The sequence below is a fragment of the Serinus canaria genome, chromosome 1, assembly GCF_022539315.1.
Source record: "Serinus canaria isolate serCan28SL12 chromosome 1, serCan2020, whole genome shotgun sequence".
Classification (NCBI taxonomy): domain Eukaryota; kingdom Metazoa; phylum Chordata; class Aves; order Passeriformes; family Fringillidae; genus Serinus; species Serinus canaria.
In genome coordinates, this window is record NC_066313.1 from 74,135,907 (window position 1) to 74,148,834 (window position 12,928).

At 37.7% G+C, this 12,928-nt stretch overlaps 1 protein-coding gene across 3 annotated transcripts in view; it reads right to left on the minus strand.

Moving 5' to 3' along the window:
• Nucleotides 1-5,745: 5,745 nt before the first annotated feature.
• UGGT2 (UDP-glucose glycoprotein glucosyltransferase 2) overlaps nt 5,746-12,928 on the minus strand; it is a 76,078-nt gene continuing 68,895 nt past the window's right edge. For all 3 annotated transcript variants that reach the window (XM_009085680.4, XM_030234942.2, XM_050982191.1), the window contains 5 exons: nt 11,654-11,814; nt 11,251-11,365; nt 8,578-8,694; nt 7,468-7,609; nt 5,746-6,539 (listed from right to left, as the gene is read on the minus strand). In XM_009085680.4, coding sequence (XP_009083928.2) covers nt 6,517-6,539; nt 7,468-7,609; nt 8,578-8,694; nt 11,251-11,365; nt 11,654-11,814 — 558 coding nt within the window. In that variant the 3' untranslated portion in view covers nt 5,746-6,516. The remainder of the gene's footprint in view (nt 6,540-7,467; nt 7,610-8,577; nt 8,695-11,250; nt 11,366-11,653; nt 11,815-12,928) is intronic.

Below are 12,928 nucleotides of genomic sequence, written 5' to 3' on the forward strand. Positions count from 1 at the left end.
GACAACACTTAAATTTAGAATTCAAGTATATGCTTAAAGATAAAAATGCATGTAAATATTTTTGTGGATTGGGGCTTAACAAACATGGCAAGGGTAGTTACAGTAGTCTCTACGTTAACAAACTGTTGGTTGTGCTCAGCAGAATGATCCATCTCCCACTATTTTTAAGAGGAAACACAAGTGACCACCTGCTGGATTGGTGATGGCAGTGCCAGAGGTGGGGAAGAGGCTGTGCACTGAACCAGTCCCAACAATTGCTCTGGACAAAGAGTGCTTGGGAGTAACTGTATTTGAAATACTTGCTCACTTTGTTGTTCACTAACCTGAAATTAATTGGGGTGATTTCCTTGGTGGAATTGTCAGCAGTGAGGTGGGGATGGAGGGAAAGAGTTCTTTGTCAGAACATTTCTTCTCTGAATTTGATTTTGGGTGTTTGTTTAGCTATGATTTTTGAATAGTTTGCACTTCAACAAAATACCTGCTTCAGATTTGAGCAGAAAATTTGATGTGACATTTCCCTGACTCTGCAGCAATTTGTTGGTTCTGTACATAAAGTCAGAACTGAGACAGGTTGTGATGTGAGTGTACTGCAGGAATGCGATATTAACTCCAGCCTTACCATGCAATACAACTTCAATTCTGCTGGATGACGCAACGGGGCGTTAGTACTACATGGAATTGTAGTAATTTTATGTTTCATGTAACAGCATTGGTACTGCAGAGACGGCTGTGTGCAAAAAGAGGGACTCCCTTCCCACTAGCCAAAAGTCTGTTTCTAATTTTTTTTCTATATGCACCTACTTAAAATGGGTTTGGTGTAGTTGGTGGAGTCGTGTGAATGTGCTTTGTGGTGTTACTGGGGCTGCAGCTGGTAGGAGTGAGGAGTCTTCTCATTCTGTAACTGCATCTGTCATAATTACTGAAATAATTACTGAGTTTCATCAGCAGCCATTTTCTTGGAATGCAAGAATTACAGTTCATCAGTGTTCTCTTGATTGAATTTTAACTGGAAAACAATAATCAGTTGATAGGAGTCTTCTCTTGCTTCAACTCCTGGCACTTGAAAACCTAAGCAGCCTCAGTAAAACAAATGAAATTAGCAAATAAGGCCTTCAGTCTGAAAGGGAGAGGTTTCTTACTGTAGATGAAGTTGCTGTTGAAGCAGAAACCTTGGCTCCCGCCTCAAATACTGTACCAACATAATTGCAAGGCCATGCAGCAATGTAAAATGTTTTTCACCAGCAGTTTAAAGGTCAGTGTTCACAAATTTTTCTTCAAACTGAGGAGCTTGTGTGGTGATTTCTAATGGTTTATGGTACAAAACCACCACAGCAGCCTCTTAAACTCCAGTATTGGATGTTCACTAAGTTGAATGACTTTCTACAAGTTCAACTTGTGCTTGTGACCTGTTGGAAATATTTTTGCTTGAACCGTTGGAGATGCTCAGGGCTGTTGAGAGTGCTCAAGGCTGGCACGGCTCTCAAGGGCTGGGGCTCAGACACAGGAACTGATTGCACAGTGAGGAGCCTGCTGCCCCATGGGCTTGGCCTCTCTGCCCCTGCTGCTTGCTGCAGTCCCTGAAGTTGGGCAGGGAGCTGTGGGGGGCAGATGTCTGTGTTCTCCTGTGGCTTCTGTCAGCCCTCTGCCCTGAGGGGTGAGCTCCACCCAGTGCGCTAGCCCTGCCTGGGGTTGTGTGTGAGCCATTGGAACACTTTTATATTGCCTTGTTCACTACAGCAGGGTCTGCTTTTAAATGAGTATTGAATGAGCACCATGAGCAATGTGCCCGATTTCATACATGCAGGAGTGGCTGGGCTGTGGGAAGTCACAGTAAAGACTACTACCAGCTGTGCTTGAGTGCCAGGGGACTGCTGGAAATAAGTTCTCTTTCAAAGGACTGCCCTTGAGTATCTTAAAAGCTTCAGCTGAGAGAATTGTTTCCTGAGGTTTAATTTTTTTTTGCCTAGAGAAGGAATAAGATGTTCTCTCATGAGTAAATTCTTCATACAAGGCACTGATGTTGGAGCAGTGTGGGTTTGTTTCTCGGAGGCAGCGGGACAGAGAGGAACAAAAGAGGACCTTGTGCATTTTGAAAATAAACGAAGGGGAACAGGAAAACTACATTTTAAGAACAAAAAGGCTTGAATGTAGTCAGTAGAAGAAGGAAGATGATTGATGCATGATTGTTGTTCATAGATTCCTTTTGTTGGAAGACAGGTTCTTGGAAACAATAGCAAAACACAACAGTGGAGAACAAGGCTTTCGAGTATTCAGCAGCTGCTGTGCACAAGAAGCGTTACCACCCCGGTGCTGTTTTGAAGGGCATTGAGGTATTCTGGGAAAAGAGACAAAGTTGTGTTAAAAGGAAACCATTTATGTTGCAAGGCTCTCCAGCTCCGACCCTGCATTTCCTGACATGACTCTGGCAAATGAAGTGCTGGTCCCATGCTGAGTGTTAATGATGCAGGCGACATGCAAGGAAGCTGAACTCTCCTTCTTATTTATTCCTGGGTGTCTGTAGTGCAATAATGTTCAGTAACTGAACATTGAAGTAAATGTCTCGGTAGTTTGTCAACCCTGAGATGTGCATGAAACATTGTTTCCATCATTGGCCTGTATGTAGATGCAAACTTTCTCTGTGGAGTTCTTTCAGTTTTAATAAACTTGTTTCCAACTTGCTTTAAAATGAAGGTGGGGGGAGCACTGATATAATAATTGATCAGTATTAAAAGAGATTCAAAGTGAATTACAAACTGAAGAGCTCAAACTTGTGACATATGCAGAAAATGTGTTAAACTTTAAAGAAAAAACAACAACAAACCTTAACACTTGTTATCATTTCAGTTTTCAGACTGGTGTTTGGAACAAGAATTATTCTTCTCTTTAGGGCTGTGATTTATAGGAGCTTTGCTGGAAAGTAGCCAGGATAGCATAGCAGGTTAGTTGTATTTAAAAGTGCCTTATTGTAAGGTATTGTTTGCTCTGTAAAACACACTTTTTCCATAAAGCTGTAACAAAATTATTGGGAGAATAATTTTTTTTTTGCCCTCAGCAAATTACTAAGTAGCAGTTTCATGTTTTAAGAAGGGTAAGTAAAATTAGCTAGAGATTTATCAAATGTTTCAAATTATAAAATGTCTTTATATGGAATCATAAATCTACAAAGCAAGAACTGTTTTTTCTAGAACTGTGGCAATTATTTTATGGTATTTTTCACAATAAAGATATTTATGATGACAAGAAAGCACTACTGTGTATTTGTCTTCCCTTCTTTCCTCGTGTTTCTCTTCAGGTTTGAAGCTGGAGCTGTACAGAAATGCACAGGGCACTTCTGCAGGCAGGGGACAAGAGGAGGAAGCAGCCACATTCTGTGTGGAAGAGAACCTTGTTGTAGAGAAGTCAACAACAGCAACTGTAGAAGCCCTCTTGAGTGCTGATTGCACAGTGAGAACATCCAGCCCTTGGAATATCCCTGGGAAGTGCTGGATTTCCCAGCATTTTGTTGGACAGTAAGCTTTGCCTGATTGGGTGCTGAGTCATCTTGCCTGGACTGTGCTTTTGCCAAAGAAGGCTGGACTGGGTGATCCTTGAGGTCCTTTCCAACCTGGTATCCTGAGATTCCACCAAGTCTGGGACTGAAGGCTTGATTCAGGGAATTGGTTAAAAGGAACCTTACTGAGAAATATTTTTAATACTAGAGCTCTGGCTCATCAACAATACTGCACTAATGCCTGGTTTGGTCATTTTTGTTAAACTTACCAGCTCATCTCAAGATCAAGACATAGAAAAGACACTGTCATAGGAATATAAATTGTAAAACCCCTTCATCTGAATGGTTCAAATATTCTTTTGCTTATTTACTGAGTTGCACCATGTTTTGGCAACACTCTAAAGCAGTATGCATTTTCATCCCTTTCACATGGCAGAGCACAGAGACTGGAAATAAAAAATAAGCTCTCTCTACACCTCTAATCTCACCTCACAGCAGATGCCTTGATTTGAACATTGCTGTTTCTTCCCTGCAGAAACACTTTCTGTAGAGGAAAGGCAGCTGAGGACTTGATGCCATTTTTTTCTTTGGCTCTGCTACCAAAGAGGGAATGGTAATTGTGTAATACAAAAAGGGAGAGCAGAAAATAATCCATCTTTGTTTCTCCAGTGGCACCTTTTAATATTTTGTACAACATACACAATCCATGGATTTAGTATTAAAATATAATGGCATGGTGATGACTCAAAGAAATCTTTAAAAAGTAGTGAATATGTTTGTGGGGCCTTTCTTATTTTATAAACCATTGTATATCTCAAAAAAAAAAAAGCTTTCTTTGAAAGTAGTATTATGCAAGGAAAAAACCCACCTAGAACATTTTGTACAAATATAGAAAACACTGGAAAAGTACATGAAACCTTTTACATCTTCAAAATTATCTCCAGCAAATTACATTTATAAAATTATATTCTAATCATTTAAGCAATCTCAAGGAAATAGTATTTAAAGAACTATTTCTTTTTTTAAAGCCAGTAGAGGTAATCCACTTTTTAAAAGAACAGGATGCTACAGAGAAAATGAACATGAAATCAGTGCATGAATTATCCACTTTTTATACTGCAGAACATGCTCACACAGATAATCATCATTTAAGAGAACTAAGGTTTCTTAAAAAACCTTTAAATTCTGTCCTAAAGCAAGTTCTCCAATATATGCTTAAAGTTTGGAATACCAAAGCAGATCCACATGAAATGCTGCTGCAGAGTCAGGCACCAGGATAAGTATAAATCTGAAAAATATTTTGAAAATAAAATAATGCAGCAAACAGTTGAATAATGGTTTGAGGGTTTTTGTCCTCTGCTATGGCAAATCAGTTACGCTTCCTTTTTATGCATGGAATTTTTAGTAATGGTGCACAGGCATCTGCTAAGTCAATTACAAGTCCATCTCTGTGGTACAAAAATACCAACTTTAGGTTGATGCTCAAATATGTTTGACTAGCTGCATGATATCCTGAAGTAATGAAGAGAACAAGCATAACAAAACAGCTCCTGTACTGAAATGGGTCAGACATAAAGGGAACTGACATTAGGCTTTACTATTTACTTTTTTGTTATTGGGTTACACAGGAAATTCTCCATCGGGTACTTCATACAAAGGAAATCCCTCAACAGACATTTAAAAGCCTGTATGTGATATGTTAGAACTGTTCAAAATACATAAAGGTAAAACCACAGAAAATACAAAGAGCTCTAAAAAAATCTGCATGTCTCACATTCCTTAGTAATATGGCTTGGAAAATATCAGCAACATGTGATTTTCAATACTCGCTCTTACAGTAAGAAATGGTCAGTAACCAACAGCTGAGGACAAAGACAGTGGATACAAAATCTGCTTCATTTCTCCAATTGTTTATTCAGTTATTTGCTGCTATGGAAATAATGTGCAATCCTTGCTGATTCACCCACTTAGTGCTAATTACATGGTCTTGTGTAATTACAAGCACTGAGACAGGAAGAATTCTTATAAGAATGTGTGGTATGGTCTTATCCAATCCCATTTTGAAACCAGCTCAGCCTGAACAAGAGGGTGTGTATTTAAGGCACTAGATTTCATGTTGAGACACAACTTCCCCATTTTCAAATATGTGTATTGCAAGAACTTTTCCGTGCAATTTTTATGGGATCAAAATGTCAGTATCCCATTAAAGCAACAGTTTTGTGAGTACAGGTTTAGAAAATTACAGGAGACACCAGTGATAGTCAAAAAATACTCATGTATTTTATTATTTTCTTTTCAGTTATAAACAGGATGATGATAATCAAAAGTGAGTAGAAGCAGCTTTCAGGTACTGACCTTCTGATGCAATGTCTGCTGGTCAGAAAATCACCTCAACCAAAACTTATCACAAGCTATTTAAGTGGCCAAAAGGAGCCTAAGAATCAAAAATTAGCTTTAAAAATCTCTAATAAGAGTGTAGCAATCCTGCATAATAAATGAAGAGTGTCATTCCTTGCTTTAGCTTCCACGTGGAGTTATCTTTGTGTGATCTAAATCAGACCTTTTTTATGAAATTGTTTATTGTGACCACAGCATTTCTTGAGGGACAAAACTATAGGCATATAACAAAATTTCTGATATTTAAATACAGTAGCCTAATGCATGGAATTAGGCTACAGATTTCAAATACGTATTTAGTGTCTCCTCCCCTGGACTGACAATGCTGAGCACATCTTCCTTCATATTCCAAAGTCCTTTGGGCAAACTGCACTTTAAAGAAGGAAAAGAAAAGCAAAGTCATTGGGAAAGCTGCTCCATACCAGTTAAAAAACCCTAAACACCCAGGTACCTGTGGATTTCTCATTTTTGTATTGCATTTAAAATGTTTTAAATAACACTTTAAGTTATAAAATATTTGACTTCACATTAAAGAATGCTGCAAATAGTGCCAATGTAACAGCTGTAAATTCTGTTCAGTCCTTCCCAGAAGACTCTGGAGCTGTCACCATTGCTGGTCACGGGCTGTGCTAAAGTTCATCGTGCTTGAGCCCTGCAGCCAAAGGGGGAAAAATACACAAAAGAGTTACATAGAGACAGTGTCTGGGTTTGTAAGATGTGGAGAAAGCCTTTTACTTTCCATTTCCTGCTAATCAGTCAGTTCAGGAACATGAACTTCATTTTTGGAGCCTTGCTACAAGCTGACCAGAAGCTTTCACAAAGAGTAAAATCCACTAAGAATTCCTTAAAAGGAAAAGTGAATTTGTTCCTCCACTCAAGACTTTTATCTACTATTCTTTTCTTCAACCTGGAGAGCTCAGATTATCTTTTAATTTTGTTTTACATTAGTCCAAGAAGTCAAGTCTTACTGGGAGTCCTGTATATGTGTTTGTGGTTTTTTTCTTTTGCTTTTGGGTTTTGTTTGTCTGGGGCTTTCATGTTATTTAATTAATTCAGTTTAAAACAATTTTAGTTAAAAAAAAAAAAAAAGCCAAACAAAACAACAACAACAAAAACCCCCAAACAAACAAAAAACCAAACCCCACCCCCAAACTAACTAAAATAGAATTTAGTCTTACTGCAAAAAGGCTTGGATAGATAAGCCTAGAGAGGGAGATGCAGAGGCAAATTAATACTCAGTCCCCAACTGCTTAAAAGACATGAGCTTTAGACTATCCAAGTGAAGTCTAAGCTAATGTGCTTTTCTTAATTATTTGTGGCTAAAATAATGACTTTGTTTGAGGTGCAGGAACAGGACCACTGAGCTTTCTCTTAGATTGAGGCATGAAATGAGGGTTTGTCCTGTCTGTGTAACTCCTGTGTAAAGAAGCATCACACAACTATCAAACCCCACACCATTTCTCTAAGAACAAGGGAAATTACACAAATACAAGATTTGTGCCTACTGACCCCAATCTTAATTTCAACTAGACTGATATTTAATTTTTAAAAGCTAACAGCTGAATATGCATGTAGATTACCTTTTTGAAATAATGTTAGATTTTTCTTCTCTCTTTCAATTTGCTGTATTAAGTTTCGGATCTCAGAGTCATAATCAACCCATTCAGGAACTATCCGGGCAGCAGCCTTTAGTTTTGGTTCTTTGGTTTGGGGGTTGTTGCACTGAAAGTTTAAAACATATTAGATGTAAACAAAGCAAATGTGAAAATAACACCTTCTCAGAGAATTTAGCTCAAATGAATTGTAAATACTTTTCTTTTTGCTGACTGTAAGTAAAGCACAGACATGGCTGGCACAAGACTACTAAAATTTAGACAGAGTTGCCCAGAGAAATGCAAGATTGCCATTGGGACATTGAAACTGAACCTGATGTGGATTTTGAACAGAGAGCACCTGTCTTTAGAGCACAAACAAACTTGTTCTAACAACTGTAACGTCACAAAGAAAACTATTTGCATACTGAAAAATCACACCAAATTCCAACTGTTTTCCTTTCAAGTTATGTCTAAAGCATCACAAATTGTGTATGTGTGTTGTCAAAAAATCTAAATGGGGGAAAAATGGGATGGGGATAATAATGACAGGAAAAAGATTTTTGTCTCTTTCTATTTCCAAAGAAAGAAACTTTCTTCTTCCTAAACATGGATAGTGTCCTGAGCATTATGCTTTTAAAACTTTGCTTTATCTCCTGTTTATAGCAATGAAATAGATCAGGAAAACCATGACAATGTTAAGGTTCTGGAGGAACCTTCTATGTGGGGAGAATAAGAGCAGTCCATAGTGCCCAGACAGGTAACAGCACTTTGTCACAGTTCCAGTAACTTGGCTGACTGTGGAAAAATTACAAGGAAAATACATGTATGGGCATGAAAAGCTTAAATCCCATCTGGTTAAGAGATAACAACACTTAATTTTTTGGTACAGTTTTCAGCTTTAATGTAAGCAGATTTGGTAGAGAGCAAGTGGGAGAGGTCTCAGAGGAGAACATGTTTCAGGGGAAGGGATGGAATGTTGCAGTGCCTTCCAGCAAGGCTGCCTTCATGACATGACACACACTCAACCTGAAATGCCCCAGAAAGCACAGCAAAATTTTTAATCTGTACAACTCCTTTAAGTCAGGATCAACTCACCAGGTCTATTGTTTTAGCCTTTTTCTTGGATTTATCATCACACCAGGTTTCACACCAAAGCCACTCCTGAGGGAGAGACTTAATGGCTACTTGATGAATCATATTATTGGGAAGATCCTGTACAAATTTTGTAAAATCATAAATTAGCATTGAATAGAAACCAGATTTCCATTCCTTAAACTTGAAAAAATAAAAAAACCCTGACTCAATAAACATATAATACAGGATTATACCACTACTCTAAATTGAGATGACTTCTAGGAAAATGGATTCCGAAACAAGCTTGCCAAGGAAAAGCTTTAAACTGCTATTTTGGCTATATTCCTTACTTCACTTCTGGAGGGGTTTTTTTACCGTCATTACATAGTCAGGTAATCTCATCACAAAAACTCTGAGCCAAGACCAGGCTGGATGCAGGGAACAGCATTTATAAATGAGAAACTCCTCAGGCAGGTTTCAGGCTTGCTGCACCTGCTCTGGCCAGAGTTGCAAAGAGCAGGGGCAGTAACTGGCACATCCATTGGTAAGCACCCTCACGTGTGCAACCCTTACATTATATTCCAGAATAAATGTCAGCACTCAACTGTTAGTTACATCTTATTTTGCCAATTCACACTGCTAAATGTGACAGAATAAAATAGCACATATTGCTGCATTATGAAAGATGTATAATTTAACTGAAATACAGTTGGTACCAAAGAATTACATCAAATTATATGGAGAGATAAGACATTCAATATTAATTGAAATGCTTTATTTTTTAAAAAACTTATAATTTTTGGGAGGTAGTTGATCACCATTTGGAATGGTTTATCACCATTTCAATTCCAAAAGAAAAGACTGGTTTTCTGTTGTGCCTCTCTGACTTTCTAAATGAAATCACAATTCCTGAATTACTGCAGTACTTTTAGAAGCTGTCAATTTAAAAATTGTTACATGCAGTAAAATGTAGAAAGTCAGCTGTCAGTTTCAGGATTTAAAGTAAATGAAAAAAAAAAAGAATGAATACAAAAACAGCTCTGAACAAAATTACTGTACTGGAAGTCTAGTTTTTATGATGTGTAATTTTTTCTTCCTAGGAGTTCTATACTTATTCTCCTTTGCATTTAAAATCATCATTTTCCCTTCTATCTACTTCTGTGGATTAAGAACCTTAACTGACACCCATGAAGATGGCACTGCTGGGAGATTACCAGAGAGCTGAGATTGCTGCTTCTTTGAGAAGGGCAGTGAGCACTCCAGACAGGAATTTAAAACAAAAATAATAATAAAAGAGTTATAATGCATTCCTATCAGTAGATGAAAGCTCTCCAGGTCTCAAATACATTGCACTGTGGTTTGTATTTCTAGGAGTATTGCTGTATTTTGTGTAAGAAAAAGCAATGAAGATAGCAAGTAGCTCCTATCAATACGGTCAAACCAGATTATTTTGAAAATACTACTTTAAATATTCATTTTCCAAAGTAATTCCAATTCCATTCTGCCAAGATTTAGCTACCTTAACATCTGGTCCTTAAGTGGCTTTTGATTTGATCCAACAGGCTAATAGGAGATATATGCTATCATGTATTAAAGCTGTAATTGGAAATATAAGAATCTTAAAATGAGAAGTTTCAATTTTTTGAGAACATTAGATAAAACCAATTTTCTTAAAACCAGCATTTTGGTGAAAACCCTGTAACCTCTGAATTCTAAAAGGTCTTTCTGAAAGACATCTTGTACATGTGGGTGAGACTGTGTTTGGAGAACACAGAGCTCTATCCCATCAGGACTCTGCATGGGTGATCAGGACCAGGAATTCATTCTGTTGTCCAGAAAGATGTGAACTCTGACTGTTGCTGTTATTTCAGCCTTTTGCTCTTGACATACAGCTAAAGGCTGCTCCAGCTGCAGGGGTACAGTCTAGTCTGAGTGTTTAGTGTGGCTGTATTCCCACTTTTCTTTGTCCAGTATCATAAGAACTCCTATTTTCCATTTTTACTTTTATTTCTGGAGAAAAAAATGCAAGTGGCAATAATATCCTTATGTAAGAGAGAAACCTGCTTGCAGAGAAGGGGTGTGGAAAAGCACTGAGCAATGTGAGCTTTGCTACCATGGGATCCTGTTGCTGCCAGAGACAGGTAAAAATTTTCTGTGCTTAAGTAATTCCACAAGGAAAACACCAAAAGCAGGGACAATCTCACTTATGAAGCCTTCTGAAGTTTACCCAAAGTGAGACAGACGCCAGCCACTCCAAGGTGACCATGTACAACAACCATTTGTGAGTGCATTTGCAGTTGACTTACAGAAGAAAATTGAATTTACATTAATGAAAAAAAGAATAAAAAGGAAAACAAGCTCTTGGTAAACACTAATATAATTACCATTATCAGAATACAGGGTTATCATCAGTAAAACATAAATGCACACAGACAACTACAACTACAAATAAAGGTGAAAAGTTCTGTAATTGGGGTTATTCCTCATTTTTAAATTAAAAAAAATCAGCAGTTTTTTGAGCTGTGCTCATATGCACTCCTGAAAATAGGCTAAACCAGCAGTAAATGGCAAACAGTTTTGGAATTATGTATTTCATAATTATGTATTATGAATTTATGCTGAGATACAAGCTATTCCATAGGTATTGAGAAAGATAAAGAAAATAAACCCCAAAATGCTCAAAGCCATATATACCTGATCTAGATTTGACAGACTGTTTGGATCCTGACTAAGAGCCTGGTACTGGCCCCGAAGCCTGTCTCCAGCTGCAATCTTCCTGAACTTCTTCAGGTCCACAACATACAAGGCACTAAAAGGAATAGAAAACCAAAGAAGTAAGATTTCTGGGGGTTCACCCTCTTTTTGACAATAGTAATAAAAGTAACGAGAAAATAAAACATGTTCCCATCCTGAAGGGATATTTTTCTTTATTCAGTGGCTGAAACCATCATAAAACAGTGAAATCAATACCTCATCAGAATTCCTGCCTTCATCTGTTATTGAGAATGGCCCTTGAATGCCTCAGTGATCAACATCAACACCCAGATTTTCATCCAGTTCCCAAAGTGCACAAGAAGTGTGTGAGGGCTCGTCCTACCTGATGTGGTATTTCCTTTTGCCCAGGTGTGAAGCCCAGTATCCCGATTTCCAGAAGCGGTACCCGTCCATCTCTCTGCGGCTGTCACAGAAAGGAGTGTAGCCATAGGGGGCTCCATTCAGGTCTAGGTCTCTGAGCTCTTTCAGGTCACTCCTCACAATCTAAACAAGAAAAGAATGTACTACTGTTTCTGTGAGGGTAGGGATTGCAGCAGGCTTCATAATGTTTAATTTTAATTAAGAAAACCCCTCAGATGCTACATCAGTGGGGTATAGATAAACTATTCCGCTGGGAGATATCTACCAAATTATTGTTCAAAAATTATTAATTATTTTTTATTTTATTATTAACAGTGGCCATCTTTGTGACACATTTATTGAGTAAATTATTTAAAACTGACAATATTTTTTAAATTCACAGACCAGTGTTTCTGGTTGCCCAATATAAAATTCCTTAATTAAGAAACATAACTTTTGAAATCTACCAATCATGTCCCTTGGGCACTCCAAAAAATATTTCATCATTAGAAAAATCCTTGTATTTAATGGTAAAGTACTTTCAAAAAGAGGTTTTAATGATATTTTACAAATGCACTTTATTTGCTAATCACTCCTTCTTCCATCAAACCCCACTTACCTAATTTATCAGTGGTAAAAAAAGTTTTAGCTATTTGGGAACACAGTGAAGTCCTTATAGTAATTAGGACAGACAACCAGTGTTCCCAGATGGTGTATTCAGGTGAAATTACAAAGAGTTGCAGGCTGCATTGCTACACCTAAGTTTAAGTTATTCTTGAGCTTTGGAAAAGGACCAAAATACATCAGAATTTTTCTCAAGGTTTATAATAACCTTGTGATAAACTCTTCAATGCCTCATCTGAGACAGCACTTTGTCTTTCAGTACATTATACATGTTCATTCCTGAATGATGGACTGCATGCAAATTCAAAACAGAGATAGGATTAATCTTGAAGAATTTCATCCATCTAGAAGTTGTTCAAATGGTCCAAATCACCTCAGACACTGGTCATAGTGGAGAATTCCTCTCACTATCAGCCCATAGATGGAATTACTCCAACATGCTTTCAGTGGAATGCACCTTTAAGATCACACACATCTCTCCAGGTGCCTTTCTCTCCACACAAACAATCTAGGACAACTCAATGTCCACACGACTGAAGACAAGTGAAATTCTTGCATTTACATTCTGTAGCACCACTGATTCTGTTTGTACAACTGCAACAGTCTTTCGAGACCATAATCTGAATAAAATGGC